Source organism: Micrasema longulum, unplaced genomic scaffold (assembly GCF_059751315.1).
Source record: "Micrasema longulum isolate JH-2025_06_02 unplaced genomic scaffold, ASM5975131v1 h1tg001026l, whole genome shotgun sequence".
Lineage (NCBI taxonomy): Eukaryota > Metazoa > Arthropoda > Insecta > Trichoptera > Brachycentridae > Micrasema > Micrasema longulum.
This window is the reverse complement of record NW_028278214.1, coordinates 224,615-239,760: the sequence shown is the minus strand read 5'-3', so window position 1 is coordinate 239,760 and position 15,146 is coordinate 224,615. Positions and strand designations below refer to the sequence as shown.

General features: G+C 32.3%; 1 protein-coding gene across 1 annotated transcript in view; it reads left to right on the top strand.

The window, feature by feature from the left end:
* nsl1 (non-specific lethal 1) overlaps nucleotides 1-15,146 on the top strand; it is a 40,313-nt gene that overhangs the window by 22,250 nt on the left and 2,917 nt on the right. The window contains exons 3-9 of the mRNA XM_088232831.1: nucleotides 2,361-2,512; nucleotides 4,497-4,676; nucleotides 7,123-7,237; nucleotides 8,843-8,974; nucleotides 11,249-11,333; nucleotides 12,046-12,210; nucleotides 14,245-14,403. Of these exons, the coding sequence (XP_088088957.1) occupies nucleotides 2,361-2,512; nucleotides 4,497-4,676; nucleotides 7,123-7,237; nucleotides 8,843-8,974; nucleotides 11,249-11,333; nucleotides 12,046-12,210; nucleotides 14,245-14,403 (988 nt within the window). The remainder of the gene's footprint in view (nucleotides 1-2,360; nucleotides 2,513-4,496; nucleotides 4,677-7,122; nucleotides 7,238-8,842; nucleotides 8,975-11,248; nucleotides 11,334-12,045; nucleotides 12,211-14,244; nucleotides 14,404-15,146) is intronic.

The window sequence follows — 15,146 nt, the reverse complement described above, 5'->3', positions numbered from 1 at the left end:
TCACAGACATATGTGAGCGCCGTGGTGAATGAGTTAAATAATTTAAAAGTCACTACAAAATACTCAAAAGTCAGGTATTTTTATTGTTAACATTAGGAGTTTGTTCAAATGTGTTAAATAAAATACACAGTGAAATAAAAGGTTAAATTTAATGAGTAAATTTGTTTGTTTTTAGCGCTTTTTGGTTCATTGTGATGTTATACATATAACTTGTAGGAAACAGTTCCTCAATGTACGCTATAGGAACTTTAACTTATTAACTATAAAGGAATTACAAAAATATAAACAAGAAAGATCTTACTACTAACTATAGTCAACAAATCACAAAATCAGTCTAGTTTTTATGTTATTTATTTTGTTCATTAACGCCCAAAAGGCATTTACAAAAAATAAAAATGAAATACATGCTAACATACTAAATAATAAACACAGAATATACAGAAAAAATATGTGAAATTAGTTAAAAAGGATATAATAAAAAGTTTTACAAAGTAAAAAAAAAAACAATAATAACAAAGGTATGCAAGAAAAAACAGTAAGCATATAAACAAAAAATGCAAAGATATAAGCTTATGAAATAAATTCTGTAAAGCAAATAATAAATAAAGTGTTACGGTAAGCACAAAAGACAATTCTTAAGTTAAATTAATAAACATTATGTTAGACAATGGCAATACAATAATGAATTATTTGAATGGACAACTATCCAATATCTCTAGTTGTGCTATTTTTTTATCTTGAGTACCGTCGACGTAATCCGGCACATCCCGACTTAAGCCGAGGTTTTGGCCAAAAATTGCCCAAAACTGAAACTTCAGTCGGTCACTAGTATTTTGATGTCATGTTGTATTTAAGAAAAAAAAACTTGGTTCAATAAATGGTAATCAATTTATTTTTTATTTTTAAAAATACCAAATTGATTATTACAAGAAAACCTATCCAGTAAAGTAATTTTTTTTACCCATTACTGTGTGGAAAACTTATTCCCCATGTAAACATAGGTTCCGGTGTATTTATATTCTTAACATAGAATATGTATGCATTCGAGGATTTGTCACAATAAATCTTCCACTAAATATAATGATAATTTTGCACTGGCTGTCCACTCATTAACATCTAAGTGGCCCAGGGCTGCTATTCCAAACGCTCTCGCAGCCGTCAAAAACACTTTTATCTTGCGTATTTTGTATGTAAACACGCGAGAGAGCGTTTGGAATAGCAGTCCTAGATGTTTTTCTTGAGTGCAAACAAATTTGTGTACACACACCACAGAACTGAAGGTCACTCAGATTTAAAATAGGTAACTGCAAAGACCATCTTTGTTCAATGATATTTAAAGATTTGGAACGGGTACAGTGGATTACCTTAATTCATTAGCACACAGAAGAGATATTTTCGATCAGATCTTGCTTTACAAATTTGTAAAAAATTAATTTGATTCCCCACTAATTCATCTACTTGCTTACCGTGTCCCCTCCGGACCAACTAGACTCTGTGATATTTTCTATATTCATAATATTAAAACTAATCATCTGACACATTTTACGATCCCTCGTATATGTGCAGCATTTAACAAGAATTTTGATAGTCTTGATATATATAACACTCTTATAATAGGTACAGAAGAGAACTAACAGGCTTGATTTAGAATAACAGAGAATAGACATTTTGTCTCTTTTCTTGCTCTTAATTATTAAATCAAATGCAATTTTCCACTCCTACTTTCCTTCAATCATCCTTCACCACTCCTTATCAATTTCCTTCTTTTCCTTCCTGCTATCTCCTTGTTTTGTCCATATTTCTTTTATTTTAATATATAGTATATTTATTCTTTATATACATAGTTTAAACTTTAAACCATCGTCGCTTTATTGCAGTATAATTTAGTGAATACATATAATTGGATGTCAGGCCCTACTATGTATACATTTTTTATAGTTTTTATTTATATTAAATTAACCTGTACATGTACATCTGTTTGTATTCGAAATAAATAAAATTCTACAAATAAATAAATGGAGTCTACATAGATTACAAGAATTAATATATTTCTTCTTTTTGAAAATAGTGAATTCGTACTTCGCTAACCAGGCCTAAATTATATGATTATTTTTATGAATAAATTATTATAAATAGATTATTAAACAGGATATTTATGTTTTTTAAATACCTGTATTTCAAAATATCTCATCTTTTGCTTGATGTAACAGTTTCACCACCTTTTGCGGAGGGATTTTTTAGCAGTCTCTTAAAAGTTAATAATGTAATAAATTTGAGATATTTATCTTAATGATGTTATTTATGTCCATTCTAAATGGTTTTATGTGAATGAAGGTGTAACGTGTGATTGCATGTTGCAGGTGTATTTGCCAGTGGCCGCTGGGTGGGTGCGCTGTGTGTACGGGCCGCTCCATGCCCATGCACCCCCTCCCCGCCAACTCCACCCTGTCCCGACGGGAACGCATCGCCCTGGTAGATCCCGCCTTCCACACCGTGCTGTCCACTGATAGAGGTATTATTCTTATTCTGAAGAGTGGGTGCCAGTGCTATATAAGCTCCCGTTGTCGCTGCGACCTGTGTACATCTATTGTGACGGATCTCCGTAAATTAGTTCTCGCCCTCTGAGCCCAGATCCTTAAAGTATCAGACTATTAGGTAGGGGCGAGCGCTCTAACATCCTCAGGTTTAACCAGTGCCACGCCCGAGGATGCGCCTTCTTTTGTGATATAAAGCATCACATTCACATAGAATGTGTATAGATGGTTCATCATCTGAACTGCAGAACCTACATCTAGATGTTTCAGATGGGTTTATTCTAGCAAGTACAGTAGAACCGCGATATAATGAAATCCAAGGGACCAAAAGATAAAAATTCATAATAATGAATTCCCACATATAAAGGAAAAAAAAAAGATACTAGGTATGTATTGTTATGCGCCGTTGCAAAAAAATGTTGCGGGGCTTTAAAAAACAAAACAAGACATACTCAGCAGTATTCAGAGAGGTTCGGAGGTTTTCCTTCACACACACGCTTACATACATACATACGCACCACACTGGACACGCACTTTGACAGTTCTGGGTGCCGACAGACCTCCGCGCGCCGTCGCAAAGGCCATAAAACCGTTTGCATACAGCAGAGACAGTGGCGGCGCGGCTTTGAAAGCGCAAAATAATATTTTCATCTTTTACATTTCTTTTATTTCTTTATAAATTTACGTAAATGTATTGGCATTTTTTCATACGGGACAAAAATGATTTTGTTTGACATATTAACAGGATTTCGTTATATAAATGCATTTTTGTATGAAAAATTGGTTTTAGGGAAAAAAATTGTTTTTTTTTTCGAAATACGTCATTTTTGCTATATTGCATTTCGTTATATCGCGGTTTTACTGTAATTGTTTTGTTTTTTATTACCCTTAAGTAATTTGCCTAGAAAAAATAGAGTTTACATACATTTTTAGTTTAAAGTAAATTATAATAAATTCTGGCATGACCCATTGAATCATTCCTATAATCTACATAATGAAAAAGTTTGAATATTTATAACACAAGATGGAATATTCATAAAGTGTCCAGGGCTGGTATTCTGAACGGTGTAGTGCGCGAAGAGATTGCTCTGTTAGCGTGTATTTAGTACTTATATATGCGTTAAAAATGGGTTCTCTATGCGCGCTTTTGCGTTCAGAATACCACCCCAGATCTTCTGCAGATTATTACACAAATTTGTAATTACTTAATTTATTGCTATTCATTTCCACAAAATGATTTGCAATCAATGTTTGTAATAGTTTTATGTAATGTGTTAAAACATTTGATAAGTTCCCCACATTCATTGATGTACTTAGTGAATGGAATTATTTTGTAACCATGGAAATGGCTACAGAAAACTTGGCCTGACTTGATGATATAAAATTCATTCAGAGATTTGTGTATTTCGTGAGTTAAATTAATATTGAATGAATTAAATGAATACGTATATTTTATATTATATTTAGAACTGAGTTGTGTCCCAATGTAACAAATTGGCAGCTGAGAATAAGGAAATATCACATACCACGAATACCAATAAAAATATATGAAATGGATTTTAAAAAATTAATTGTATTTTCAAAATCAATATGGAAATTGTGGACAAATGTTTTCGCACATTCATAACTTTAAAGAAGTTATTAAAAAATATGTCCCTAGAAAAATAAGGCATGTTTGCCATTGATAATTGTGATGTCAAGATTCGTGACGATGTTCTATAAAAAAATAAACGGTTACAATGTTCGAAATTAACATGAATCGTGACATATTAGGGGCGTCGACAATGCAATGACTGTTTTTGCGGGAATGCAAAATTATGAATTTAAAAATACTTTTTATGCCACTAATAAATAGTAAAAAAATATTTATTTTACTCGACAGTATTTGATGTACCCTAATTACTTTGAAATTTTTAAAAAAAAGTGATATTTCCCTTTTAATAATGTTGGGTCTGTTCGCAGATGTGTCGTCAAGCATTCACTACTCCGCCATCATGAAGGATCCGCAGTGGCAGCAGAAGAGTTCGCGGGGGACAGTCAAGTCCATAAGGGGTCTCTCTGCCAAGATGTTACCCATCAACTCCATCAAGGGCAATCACTCGATGCCCAAGATATTGCACCACAAGAAAAGAAAATACAACAGTAAGTCCATCTCTTTACTGTCACCGTAGTTTCTTTATCCATCGGTACACTAATCACAGTGTATCTCCATTATTTTTTTTATATGAAGGTACAGTCCAGGGGCTATGAAATTTTGCAGTGCATAAACACCTTTTTAAATAAATAATTTAATCAATATTGATAAACTGATGGTGGTTTAATCTAGTTATTGTTTTGGACATAATCTTAAGTTAATAAAACAATCTAGCATGTTAGTGAAAATTGTTTATGACAATTTAATATGGGTGGTACTGTGAAGATATTGCAGAAGAAATGTAACCAAATTCACAAAGTCATGCAACTAAAGTCTTCTATTTCTATAATCAATTTGGATCTAGTTTGTCGGCCCCGTGGTGTAATGGTCGTGGCGTTTTCCTACCATGAAACAGGTCTCAGGTTCGATTCCCGGCATGGTTGATATGAAGTATTGATTTAAAAGGGTGGTTCGTAGTCCCTGGACTGGTACCTGAAGCGTAAGAAGACTGATCATCTTACCTTCTTACATACTAGGTGCGGGAAGGGAATGATGATGATGTCGACGTTGACCGTGTCAGGAATCGAACCCGAGACATCGTGAATGGTAGGCCTATGTACTGTGTACTGACCACTAGACCACGAGGTGGACAAAGCTCTCTTTGACAACTAGATTTAAATTGATTATAGAAATAGAAGAATTTTCACATATGACTTTGTGAATTTGGTTTCATTTCTTCCGCAATATCTTCAGTATCACGTGTGTTAAATTGCTATAAACAATCTTTACTAACATACTAGATTGTTTTATTAACTTAGATTATGTCCAAAACAATAACTAGATTTAACCACTAGAGTTTATCAATCAATATTGATTAAAATATGGAGAAAACTTATGGAAGAGTGAAGAAACATAGGCAGGATGGTGAATGTTACCTATTGTAGAAAGTGATCACTTAAACCAGCCAGTTACTGGTCATAAGTCTAATAAATACCTAAAATTCCATATTTCCTTCCCAAAAAGGGACTCTTCCGTCATTGTTTGAATATCTGTAAATGTTGATTATTTTACTATGAAATTGTACAGTGTACAGATTATTAATCAGTAATTGACGTACAACACGAAAACTAATTTACAAATGACTTTCACCATCAGCCTAGTTTTTATTCTGTTTCTGTCTTAAATATATATATTTTTAAAACATTTTTATGCACACCGCCAATATTTTTTAGTGTTGATTTCGGGTTTATCAATTCATGTTCAGAAAAGCATTACTGACTTAATACATTTGAGCAGAATTAAGTGTTTTTGTTGTTGTTTAATATCATGTGATGAACCATATTTTTACAATATTATTGAATTTTATGCATTCATAATAGATTTAAAAAAATAAATCTTTCCTATGTTTACTGCCATATTTGACAATAAAACAAATGTGTAATTTTGTTTGTATTTCTATTGAAAATAAATTGATAACTTTTATTATGTTTGCAATGAATACTCTAATTTTGATGTAGCATTTAAAAAAATAACATATAAATTATTACTTTAAAAAAAAATAATAACCTAAAAAATATATTTTCAAATAATAAACCACATAAAATTTTTGAATTAGCTGTGTTAGGTAAACATTGCCTTACTTATTTTATACAAATAATAAATAAAAATAACAAAAAATGAGAAAAAATCCTAAACACGTATCAGCTTGTGCGTGGATATACTAACAGACAATAGTTCAAGGCGGGTGTTGTGGGGCAGTTGGTTCGAGGACCAACTGTGAAACTGGCGTTGCGGGTTCGATTCCTGCCCGAGAGATTTTTGTCAGTTGGTCAAAGTGTTGTGGTCCATTTTATCTTATCTTCTGATTTCCATGTGCTGACAACCTTCTGAAATAGAGGCTCAACGGATTATTCCTTTAAAAAAACGTATCTTCGCAATCGAAATGAATAAAGTGATTAAAATGGTGTTTATAAGGTTATAAAAGTTTCTGTTTTCATTTGTTGTTGTTTCTTGTCATCGAGTTCGATGAATTTGCATCAATAATAAAATATAAAAATAGAAATACCTATAAAAAAATTAAAGAATACAACGTGAAGTGTTCATAAAATCAAAATGCATCCTTAAAGTCGGTTAATTATTTGAGGGGGATAAAAGCAAAAACGCTATTGTCCACGATCACTGTTTTTGTGAATACCAACAAAACTCGTTGCGAAAATACTATTAATTTTAAGTTCAATGTGCAACTCTTGCGTGGTATAATTACGCACTTGTTGCACGTACACTTAATGGTTTTCCCAATAACGGTGATCGTGGACAGTGGTGTTTTTGCTTTTAACCCCCTCATTTGTTGGTCGGTCAATTCGAAAGCACTGTCATCCGAATGGTGTTGAGAAATGAAATAGTTTATTTAGTTAGACATCGGGTAGTGGTGGATTGAGAGTGGGGTGTGTGTAGGGCTGCGGAGGGTGCGGGGGGCGCCGGGCGGGGGAGCGCGGCGCGGCTCGCTGCAGGAGGACGAGCCCCCCAGTGGGGGCAGCAGCCCACAGCCCGACTCCCACGACCACCACAGGTACCCCATTATTCTATTCCTACCGACGCATCGCCAGGTCCGTGACAAACTCTACTGTTTTGCTAATTATTCAACTCGCAAGCGGGGCATGTTTAAACAAAGACGGCAATATCCAACGTTGGTCTGAGATGAGGTATATATGGCGATGGATAGAGAAACAAAAATACTGTTTAAAACTGCAAAGGCTTCGGACTACGAATCGCGAGGCAGTATCTCATACATTTTTACTCCATGTATTTAGTTCCGCAACAACAACACCGGTCTCCAAAAAACTAGCCAAAAACCATCTATTAATTTGAAATAAGTTAGTAATTTGCCGATTAATCGCAATAAAATATATACACAGAAAGTGACATATCAACTAAAATAATAAATTATCCCCGCAGTCTAGAAAAAGTACTAAAATTACATCTATTGCATATTACTGAAAAAGGAAAATGTGGATAATGCCGTCTTTGTTTTTCCACGCCCTCGAGTGTTCATTTGATTTTAATAATGATGAAATTTTCGTTTTACTTTTTCTTATAAAAACATTTCATAAACTTACTATGGGCTTTGCTTAAATATCGGATTCATATATCTGTAACTGTTGGAGATTTGGATCCATGTTTAGTATCAGGTTGTGGTTGCCGACACATAGATCGAATGTCCGAGGTTCAAACCACAACTTGATATCCCTTTTACGAGTGTAACAGATGAGATTCGAGAATTTGACACTGACCCGCGATTTAAAAAATATAAATAATATATTCAACTACAATTTTGTTAAAATATAATAATATTTTTTAAAAAGTATTTAACCAAGGGAAAAGTTATGTCAATGCTTCTGATGCAGACGTAGAAGCTAAAAATACGAAACCATGTGGACCCACATGCAGATTAAAGTGTTCAGAAAAAATAATCCAAAAAGAAAAGTTGAGTTTGAGAATTTTCGAAGCTTTGGGTTGAAATTTCCTTACCCTAAAGAAAATAGTAATCATTCATTGAGTATAACGTTACGTTTTTTTTAAGACTATGTTATCTGAAGATAAATAAATTTTAAAAAAACTTTCAAAATTGCAAAAATTATGTAATAATAAAATATATAATAAATATATAATAAAATATAGTTTGTAGTTGTTTACCTCAACTTTAGATGTTGGTGATAAATTAATTTTTTAACAACCTCAAAAAAAGTCTCTTCAGAAGGTATTCTAGAAGAAGTAAAGAAAGGAAAACACATTTTAAAGAATTGGATTTGTCAAACAATCAAACATGTTAAAAACGTATTGATTCGTTTACTCAATGAACTAATAATCCAATCGATTTGTTTCTACAGAATTCCTGAAGGTTTTAGTGCAGAGAAAGAGACTAAATTGTTCAATAGAGAAACATGTCAAATGATTGAACTGACTAAGGAATTATCGGATTTTAGACCAAAAATAAGTCAAATTTGACCTACTCTAGCTTCATTAACTCAAATCCTTACAATTTGGAATTATTTCCCTATAGAACTAGGGTATCAATATGGTTAAATGGTTTTCACATTTAGATGTCGTATTCTCCGTGCGTGATTGCAACATTGCCGCTGTCAACAGCCAGTTGAAATGTGTTCCCTTGTTACAGATACAGGATAAGAGAAAGGGAACGGACAAGATTAAACTCCTCGTATGATATAGACAACATTGTGATCCCACACAGCATCGCTGCCAATACCAAATTAGAAATATTACAGTACAAAGAAATTTTAACTCCCAAGTAAGTCTCCATATAATATTTTTTCATTCTTATTCTCACAAGGAAATACCTTTCCACAGTACGCAACATATTTGTATGAATTTTTAACATCTTATATAAATTCTACCTTACTTCTAAATGAATAAGTTTGTTAGTGAAAATTCTTGGTGGAAGTTAGTCGTAATTTTTTTATAGAAATAAAAGACTAGTGATACTTTAATCCACAAATTTGGCGTTGCGACTGGTTTCATCGCTTTCGCAACATCTTCCCGACTGATGTATTTATCTAAAATTAAATGTGTTGTTACAAAAACAGTAAAGATATAGAATTCAAAATTATATAATAGCAATTGAATTGAATTATTTTTTCTGAAGGATCTTTTTACATGAAATTGAATTTTATCAATATTATTATTAATATTTAAAGGATTTCTTACTGTGTAAATATGTACATAATGTTATTTTAATGAGTTTAAAAACATAATTTAGTCTGTTTGTATAATATACTCATTTCAAGGTCTATTTATTTTTATTTTTGCTGAATTTGTGTGCCTATAGTCCTTAAAATATAGCTTGATTAAAATGACAGCTGCCAAACTAAAGTGACTAGTGATGGGAAAGTACTGACCACTGACCATGTACCGATCAAATTGATTTTATCTGTTTTTCATGCAAACATGAAAATCTGTTTCCAAAAATAGATATAAAAACGCAAAAACAAGCCTATGTTATAGTGTGTTTAAGACAATTATTCACCAAAAAATAAGACATCTTATACTTTTTTCATGAGCAACATTAAATGAATTATTTATTTAACCTTGTAAGAACGTCGTTAATAATTAGGTTTATTTGAGTTTTTTTTTTTTAGTTTTAAAGCTGATTTTATGTAATTATGTTGATTTATATGTCAAGCATTGAACAAAAAATAAAAAACATGCCAGATACGAATGATTTTTCGTGTGTCAATATAAATTACTCCTTAGACGTTACTACAAAGTTATGTCGTCACTTTTGCTGACAACTGTCATTCTAATCAAGCCATATTTTAAGGACTATAATAATGTGTGCCTTTGTAAGATTTACAAACCTAAAATGCATCTCTTATTTACTACTTTTCTTCTATATTTCATTGTTTTACTATAAATCTTTTATTCATTTTTACTATACATTACTTTTATTGAGTTTAATCATAACTTTGTATTTAACTTTAATATTGTACAAATTGGCTATGGCCTTAGTTATATAATAAATAATAACAATAAGCCTGCCAATATACAGATATGCATTATGTGCAAAAAGTTAAATAAATTTTGTTGTGGCTCAAGTTCTCGTTAGTCCCTTCCCAGTGAGCCTAGTGACTGTCAATTAGCACATCTATCTAATAAGTTGGGAATTGAAAAGTAATGGATACACTGATGGGGATAATACATGTTAGTTCTCCATTTTGAAATCTATATGCTTACTGTTTTTGAATAAATACATTTCATTTTATTATAAAGACACAGTAGAACTCTGTTTATCCAAACTCAAGTCTCTAATGAGATTTTTTCACGAGTCCAAGTTTTTGATGTGATTTCAATGAGGAAGTTCAGTGGTTTTTTTTATTTTTATTTGTAATACACTATTAAACTAAGCCAATTTTTTTTTATGTATTGTATTAGGCGCTATGATTTTTAAAGTTTTGTATTTCCGAAATTACTCCGCATGTGCCGTCTCTTCCGCTTCTTTTCAGTCAGTTCTGCCGATAGGTCCGTGGACATCTCGTTTACCGGAAATCTTTCTTAACTCTCTTATCATTGGTTGATTCATATGAACTAGTGAAGTCATTCGAAGTAGTTCGTTTTTATTAAAATATATATTTTTTTTTTTTCATACATTTTTTATATCCAATTTCCCATAGAGCTGACCTTCCTCATTCGCTGTATAAAAAGGATATTGTATGCGAAGTATACGGGCATATCTCAAAGGTAATAAAAAAATGATCTCGAGAGTAAATTTTGCATTTCTTTTTTCAAAACATGGCCTTAATTTAATGGTTAATCCAATTATCCAGATTTCTGCATATTCCGATAACATCTGGCACTTATTAATCCGGATGATTGGAGTTTTACTGCACCAGTCTCGAAGATATCGCAAAAGTGATGAAACCGGTCACTGGTTATTCCAAATTTGTAGATTTTTAGAGAATAAAGAATACCCTATTAATATAAAATACATTATTTTATCAAGTTTGGGAATTTGCAGTACATGACTTGAGCACATTATGTAGGAAATAATATTTAATCCTTTTTTCAGGTGGAGAGTAATAGAAGAAGAGCCCGCGCCCAATAATGGTCTGGTTAGAAAGCTTTCCCACGTTCCTGGTGATGATGAGAGTGATGTAAGTTACACCATTGTCTATTTCAGTTAGTTTATAGCATCTAAATATGCCATTAAGTCATGTTATCGAGTCAGTAGGATATGATGGTAGGTTTCCTGCTAGTTTATAATTATTTCCCTAATCAACTGTACACATAATATTGTTATTTCTATTGCAAAATGAATATTATATGAAACCTTAGTTTTGTCAAGATTTTTTTTTCTCATTTGAAAAAAGATTTTTTTTTTTTCATTTTTGTTACTTTATTTTCATAGAAAATTATATACCAATGAAAGCTCTATCGTTACTCGAATAAGCATTTTTCTGTTAACTCCTGCTTTCCTTTTAATTCTAAATTAATTTTACACAAAAGACACGAAAATAAATTGCATCAATCTATGCACCATTTAGGTTGAGACAATAAATTACCATTTATTTGTTGTCTAGATTAGAATATGTTAAATTATGATTTCGTACTTGTCTATAATATTTGTTTATTCATTTACTAAAAAAAATTCCCCGGCACAGGACAACCCACGGGGGGGGGGGGGGGGCTTTGTCCTGTACGCAGTACCATTTTCATGTCGACATAATTTTGTATTTTTTTGACAAATCGAATGAATTTTGAAAAAAAAATTGGCCAGTGAAAAATGGGACCTGAACATTTTGACATAGAATTTTGGAAAAGGTAAAATTGAGATATTATTGTAATTAATATTGTTGGTCGATACAGACGGAGGATGTGTCGGAGGCCGGAGTGCTGGAGCGGCACGAGCGGTGCGAGGCGCAGGAGAGGGGGAAGTACCTGAAGAAGAGAAAGCACTCACGCCGCCAGAACTCCCGCACTACTCCCACACAGACTCCCCCTCATACGCCTCACACGCCTCACACTCCCTTGGTAAATTAAAACACAAATATATGCCTTCATTTTATTGTCCATACATGCATTTCATATACAATATCGTGGGCATTCTGCTAAAAAGCATTAATTAAAAATTTTGCTGTTTTGACTTAATGATGAGGTTCAATGTTGTTTAGCAAAAATGCCCTACAATCTACAAAAATGCACTAAGCCGCATCTACACTACAGGCTAAATTAATTTCCATGATAAGCCAATAGAATATAAATCCGTTCAGCGAAAAGGAAAAAAATATTTCATAAGAGTTTCAAAGCTGGTATGCTAGCATCCTTTTTATCAAGGAATTCCCTGATATTTTTTATTATTGATGTCTGATATTCCCGAAAGAAAGAAAAAAAAAGCTGAATTAAAAAAAATAAAATTATGTATAATTTATTATTACAACATTAATAATACTTAATAAAGCAAAATATTTTAATTTAAAAAATAAAAAAAACCAAAGAAAATGCATTAAGTGATAACAATACTCATTATTTGGTAAAAAAGATTATAAAGGAAATGTAATTTTTTTATAAAAACTTTTTTTTTAATGTAGCTGATAGATCAATGTAGCATTTATCATAATTAGCTTTATAAAGTTTAGTCATAAATTTATTTGTTAATGCCTAACAAGCTTTTAAACTCTAATATCTCTAAATGAGTAATTTTGACTTTTAAATGCTTTTTCCTAGAATGCCCACGATGTGTGTCATTTCAGTCATATTGTTCTGCCAATTATGTTACAAAATTTCATACAAATGATTAAATTTGCCCATGGGAAACTTAATTTGACTGTATGTAAATATCCTATTTGTATCATTGTGAATATTTAATTGAAATATTGTCACAGTTCTAACAGTCAGGTATTTTTATCAACAGTGCGGAAATCATGAAAATACTTTACATAAAAGATTTTTTTTACATAAAATCGTTCCTAATTCTTTCAATTAACTGATTTTAAATACTTCTTCCGAAAATTTATACTGCTAATGTTGTTTGTCACTTTAATTTTAGTCAGTTATTTTGCTTTCCTGTAAAGTAGTCATTTTTGATTTATGCACTGTTAGAACTTCACTGATATATTGTTTTTTAAATCAAGTCATGATACTGAAATAAAAATATTACATATTTTTAAAGCAGATTACAAGTCATATGAATTAAAAAATTATCCTTATTTTACCATATTTTTATAGGACAATCACTAAAGACCGGATTATATGCCATGAGGAAGTTCGGTGGTTTATTTTTTTGTTAATAGACTATTAAACCAAAGGCAATTAAAAAAAAAATATTTATCGTATTATCGGCACTATAAGGTTTTTTATATTTTGTATTTTCGAAATTTCTCTGTGCTTGATGTTTTAAGTTTTCTTCCCCTTCTTGATGAGTCTGCTAATTGGTCAGTTGACTTAACGTAGACTGGAAATCTATCACAACTTGTTAATTTGGTCATTGGTTAATTTGGAAGAATTAGTGATGTTCAAAGTAGTTTGTTTTTTTTCCGACATTTCTAATTTTTACCATGCGGAAGAATATTTTTTTTACATTTGCATGTGCATTTGCAAATTTGCGTATTTTGACTTTAATTTTTTTTTTATTACAGGTTTCAGCATATTTTACCGAAAACCTGCTTGACAAAGCGAGGGCATATTTACGCATTTTTTTTTTTTTACACATCTTAATAGTTGTAGCCAATCTAAAAAATTAAACGCACTTAGCTGCCGCGCGGATTTCGTCTAAAAAATTACGTTTATTCTCTTTCTTAGGAGACCACTGACATTTCTACAATTTTTTTTGAGCGAGATGTACCACAAACTTCAGTATTCTTTGAAATCAATCAAGTGACATACAAAGAGTAGTAACTTTGGTGCTAGCATTCCTCTCATGTTTTTATAATCCATTTTTTTGTTTTAAAAAATGGCCAATTCGGACATACTACAGTGTACTTCTGGGTGTGCGATTCGTGTAAAAGTATTTTATTTATTTAAATATTATGAAATTTGATAGGCAGTGGATGAGACCTCCATGAGCAGCGAGACGAGCGCTCCTCCCCCCAGCGGGGGCGCCCCCCCTCTCCCCCCACCACCGCCCAGCCCACTACCACCGCCTGCTCCGTGCTGGTGACCCCCTTACCCGCCGACGCCGCCCCCCCCATCACCATCAAAAGGCGCATCACGGAAGATTCACAAGAGGTACTTTTTTATTCTTACTAATAAAGAGCTTATTATTATCATTTTAAATGAACAGCTTAAAGCTGATATGCTAAAATCTATTTAACGAATATTAGTTGTTGGCGTATGTAAACTTTTCCAAAATTAGCCCATCTTTAAGTTATTGAGACTATACATGGAGACCAGCTCTATTGGCAGCTTATTCCAACCATCGACAACCTTTTAGCTCAGGAAATGCTTCTGTGGGTTTAAGTTCTAAAGTAAAGGGAAGACTCTAATTAAAGCAAAAATTTAATAATTTTATTTTTATGTATCGTATTATCATAGCTACAATTTTAAGTTTTGTAATTTTTAAATTACTCCGCATATGGACGTCGCAAGTTCTCTTCGGTGGGTTCCGGTAATTGGAGAATTGGCTTCCCGTAAACTGGAAATTTATCACAACACTATCATTGGTTGATTCGGAAGAACTAGTGACATTATTCAAAGTAGTTGATTTTTATTAAAATCAATAAAAATCATACCATTTTTTACATCCAATTTCTTCTAAGAACTTCCTCGTTGTCTCTATAGAATTATATTTTTTGTTTGTAAATGTGTATATTTGTAAGATATTAAAAGAGACAATTGGCGATAACTCTGTTAACTTCTCACTGTAATCGTGGTCCTAAACCCTATTTAAGCTTTTTCGATTTGGCGGGCTAATCTCAGGTAAAAATCCTCCACATTTTGAAGAGGTTGGTGCGTTTGCCCTTCATTTCAGA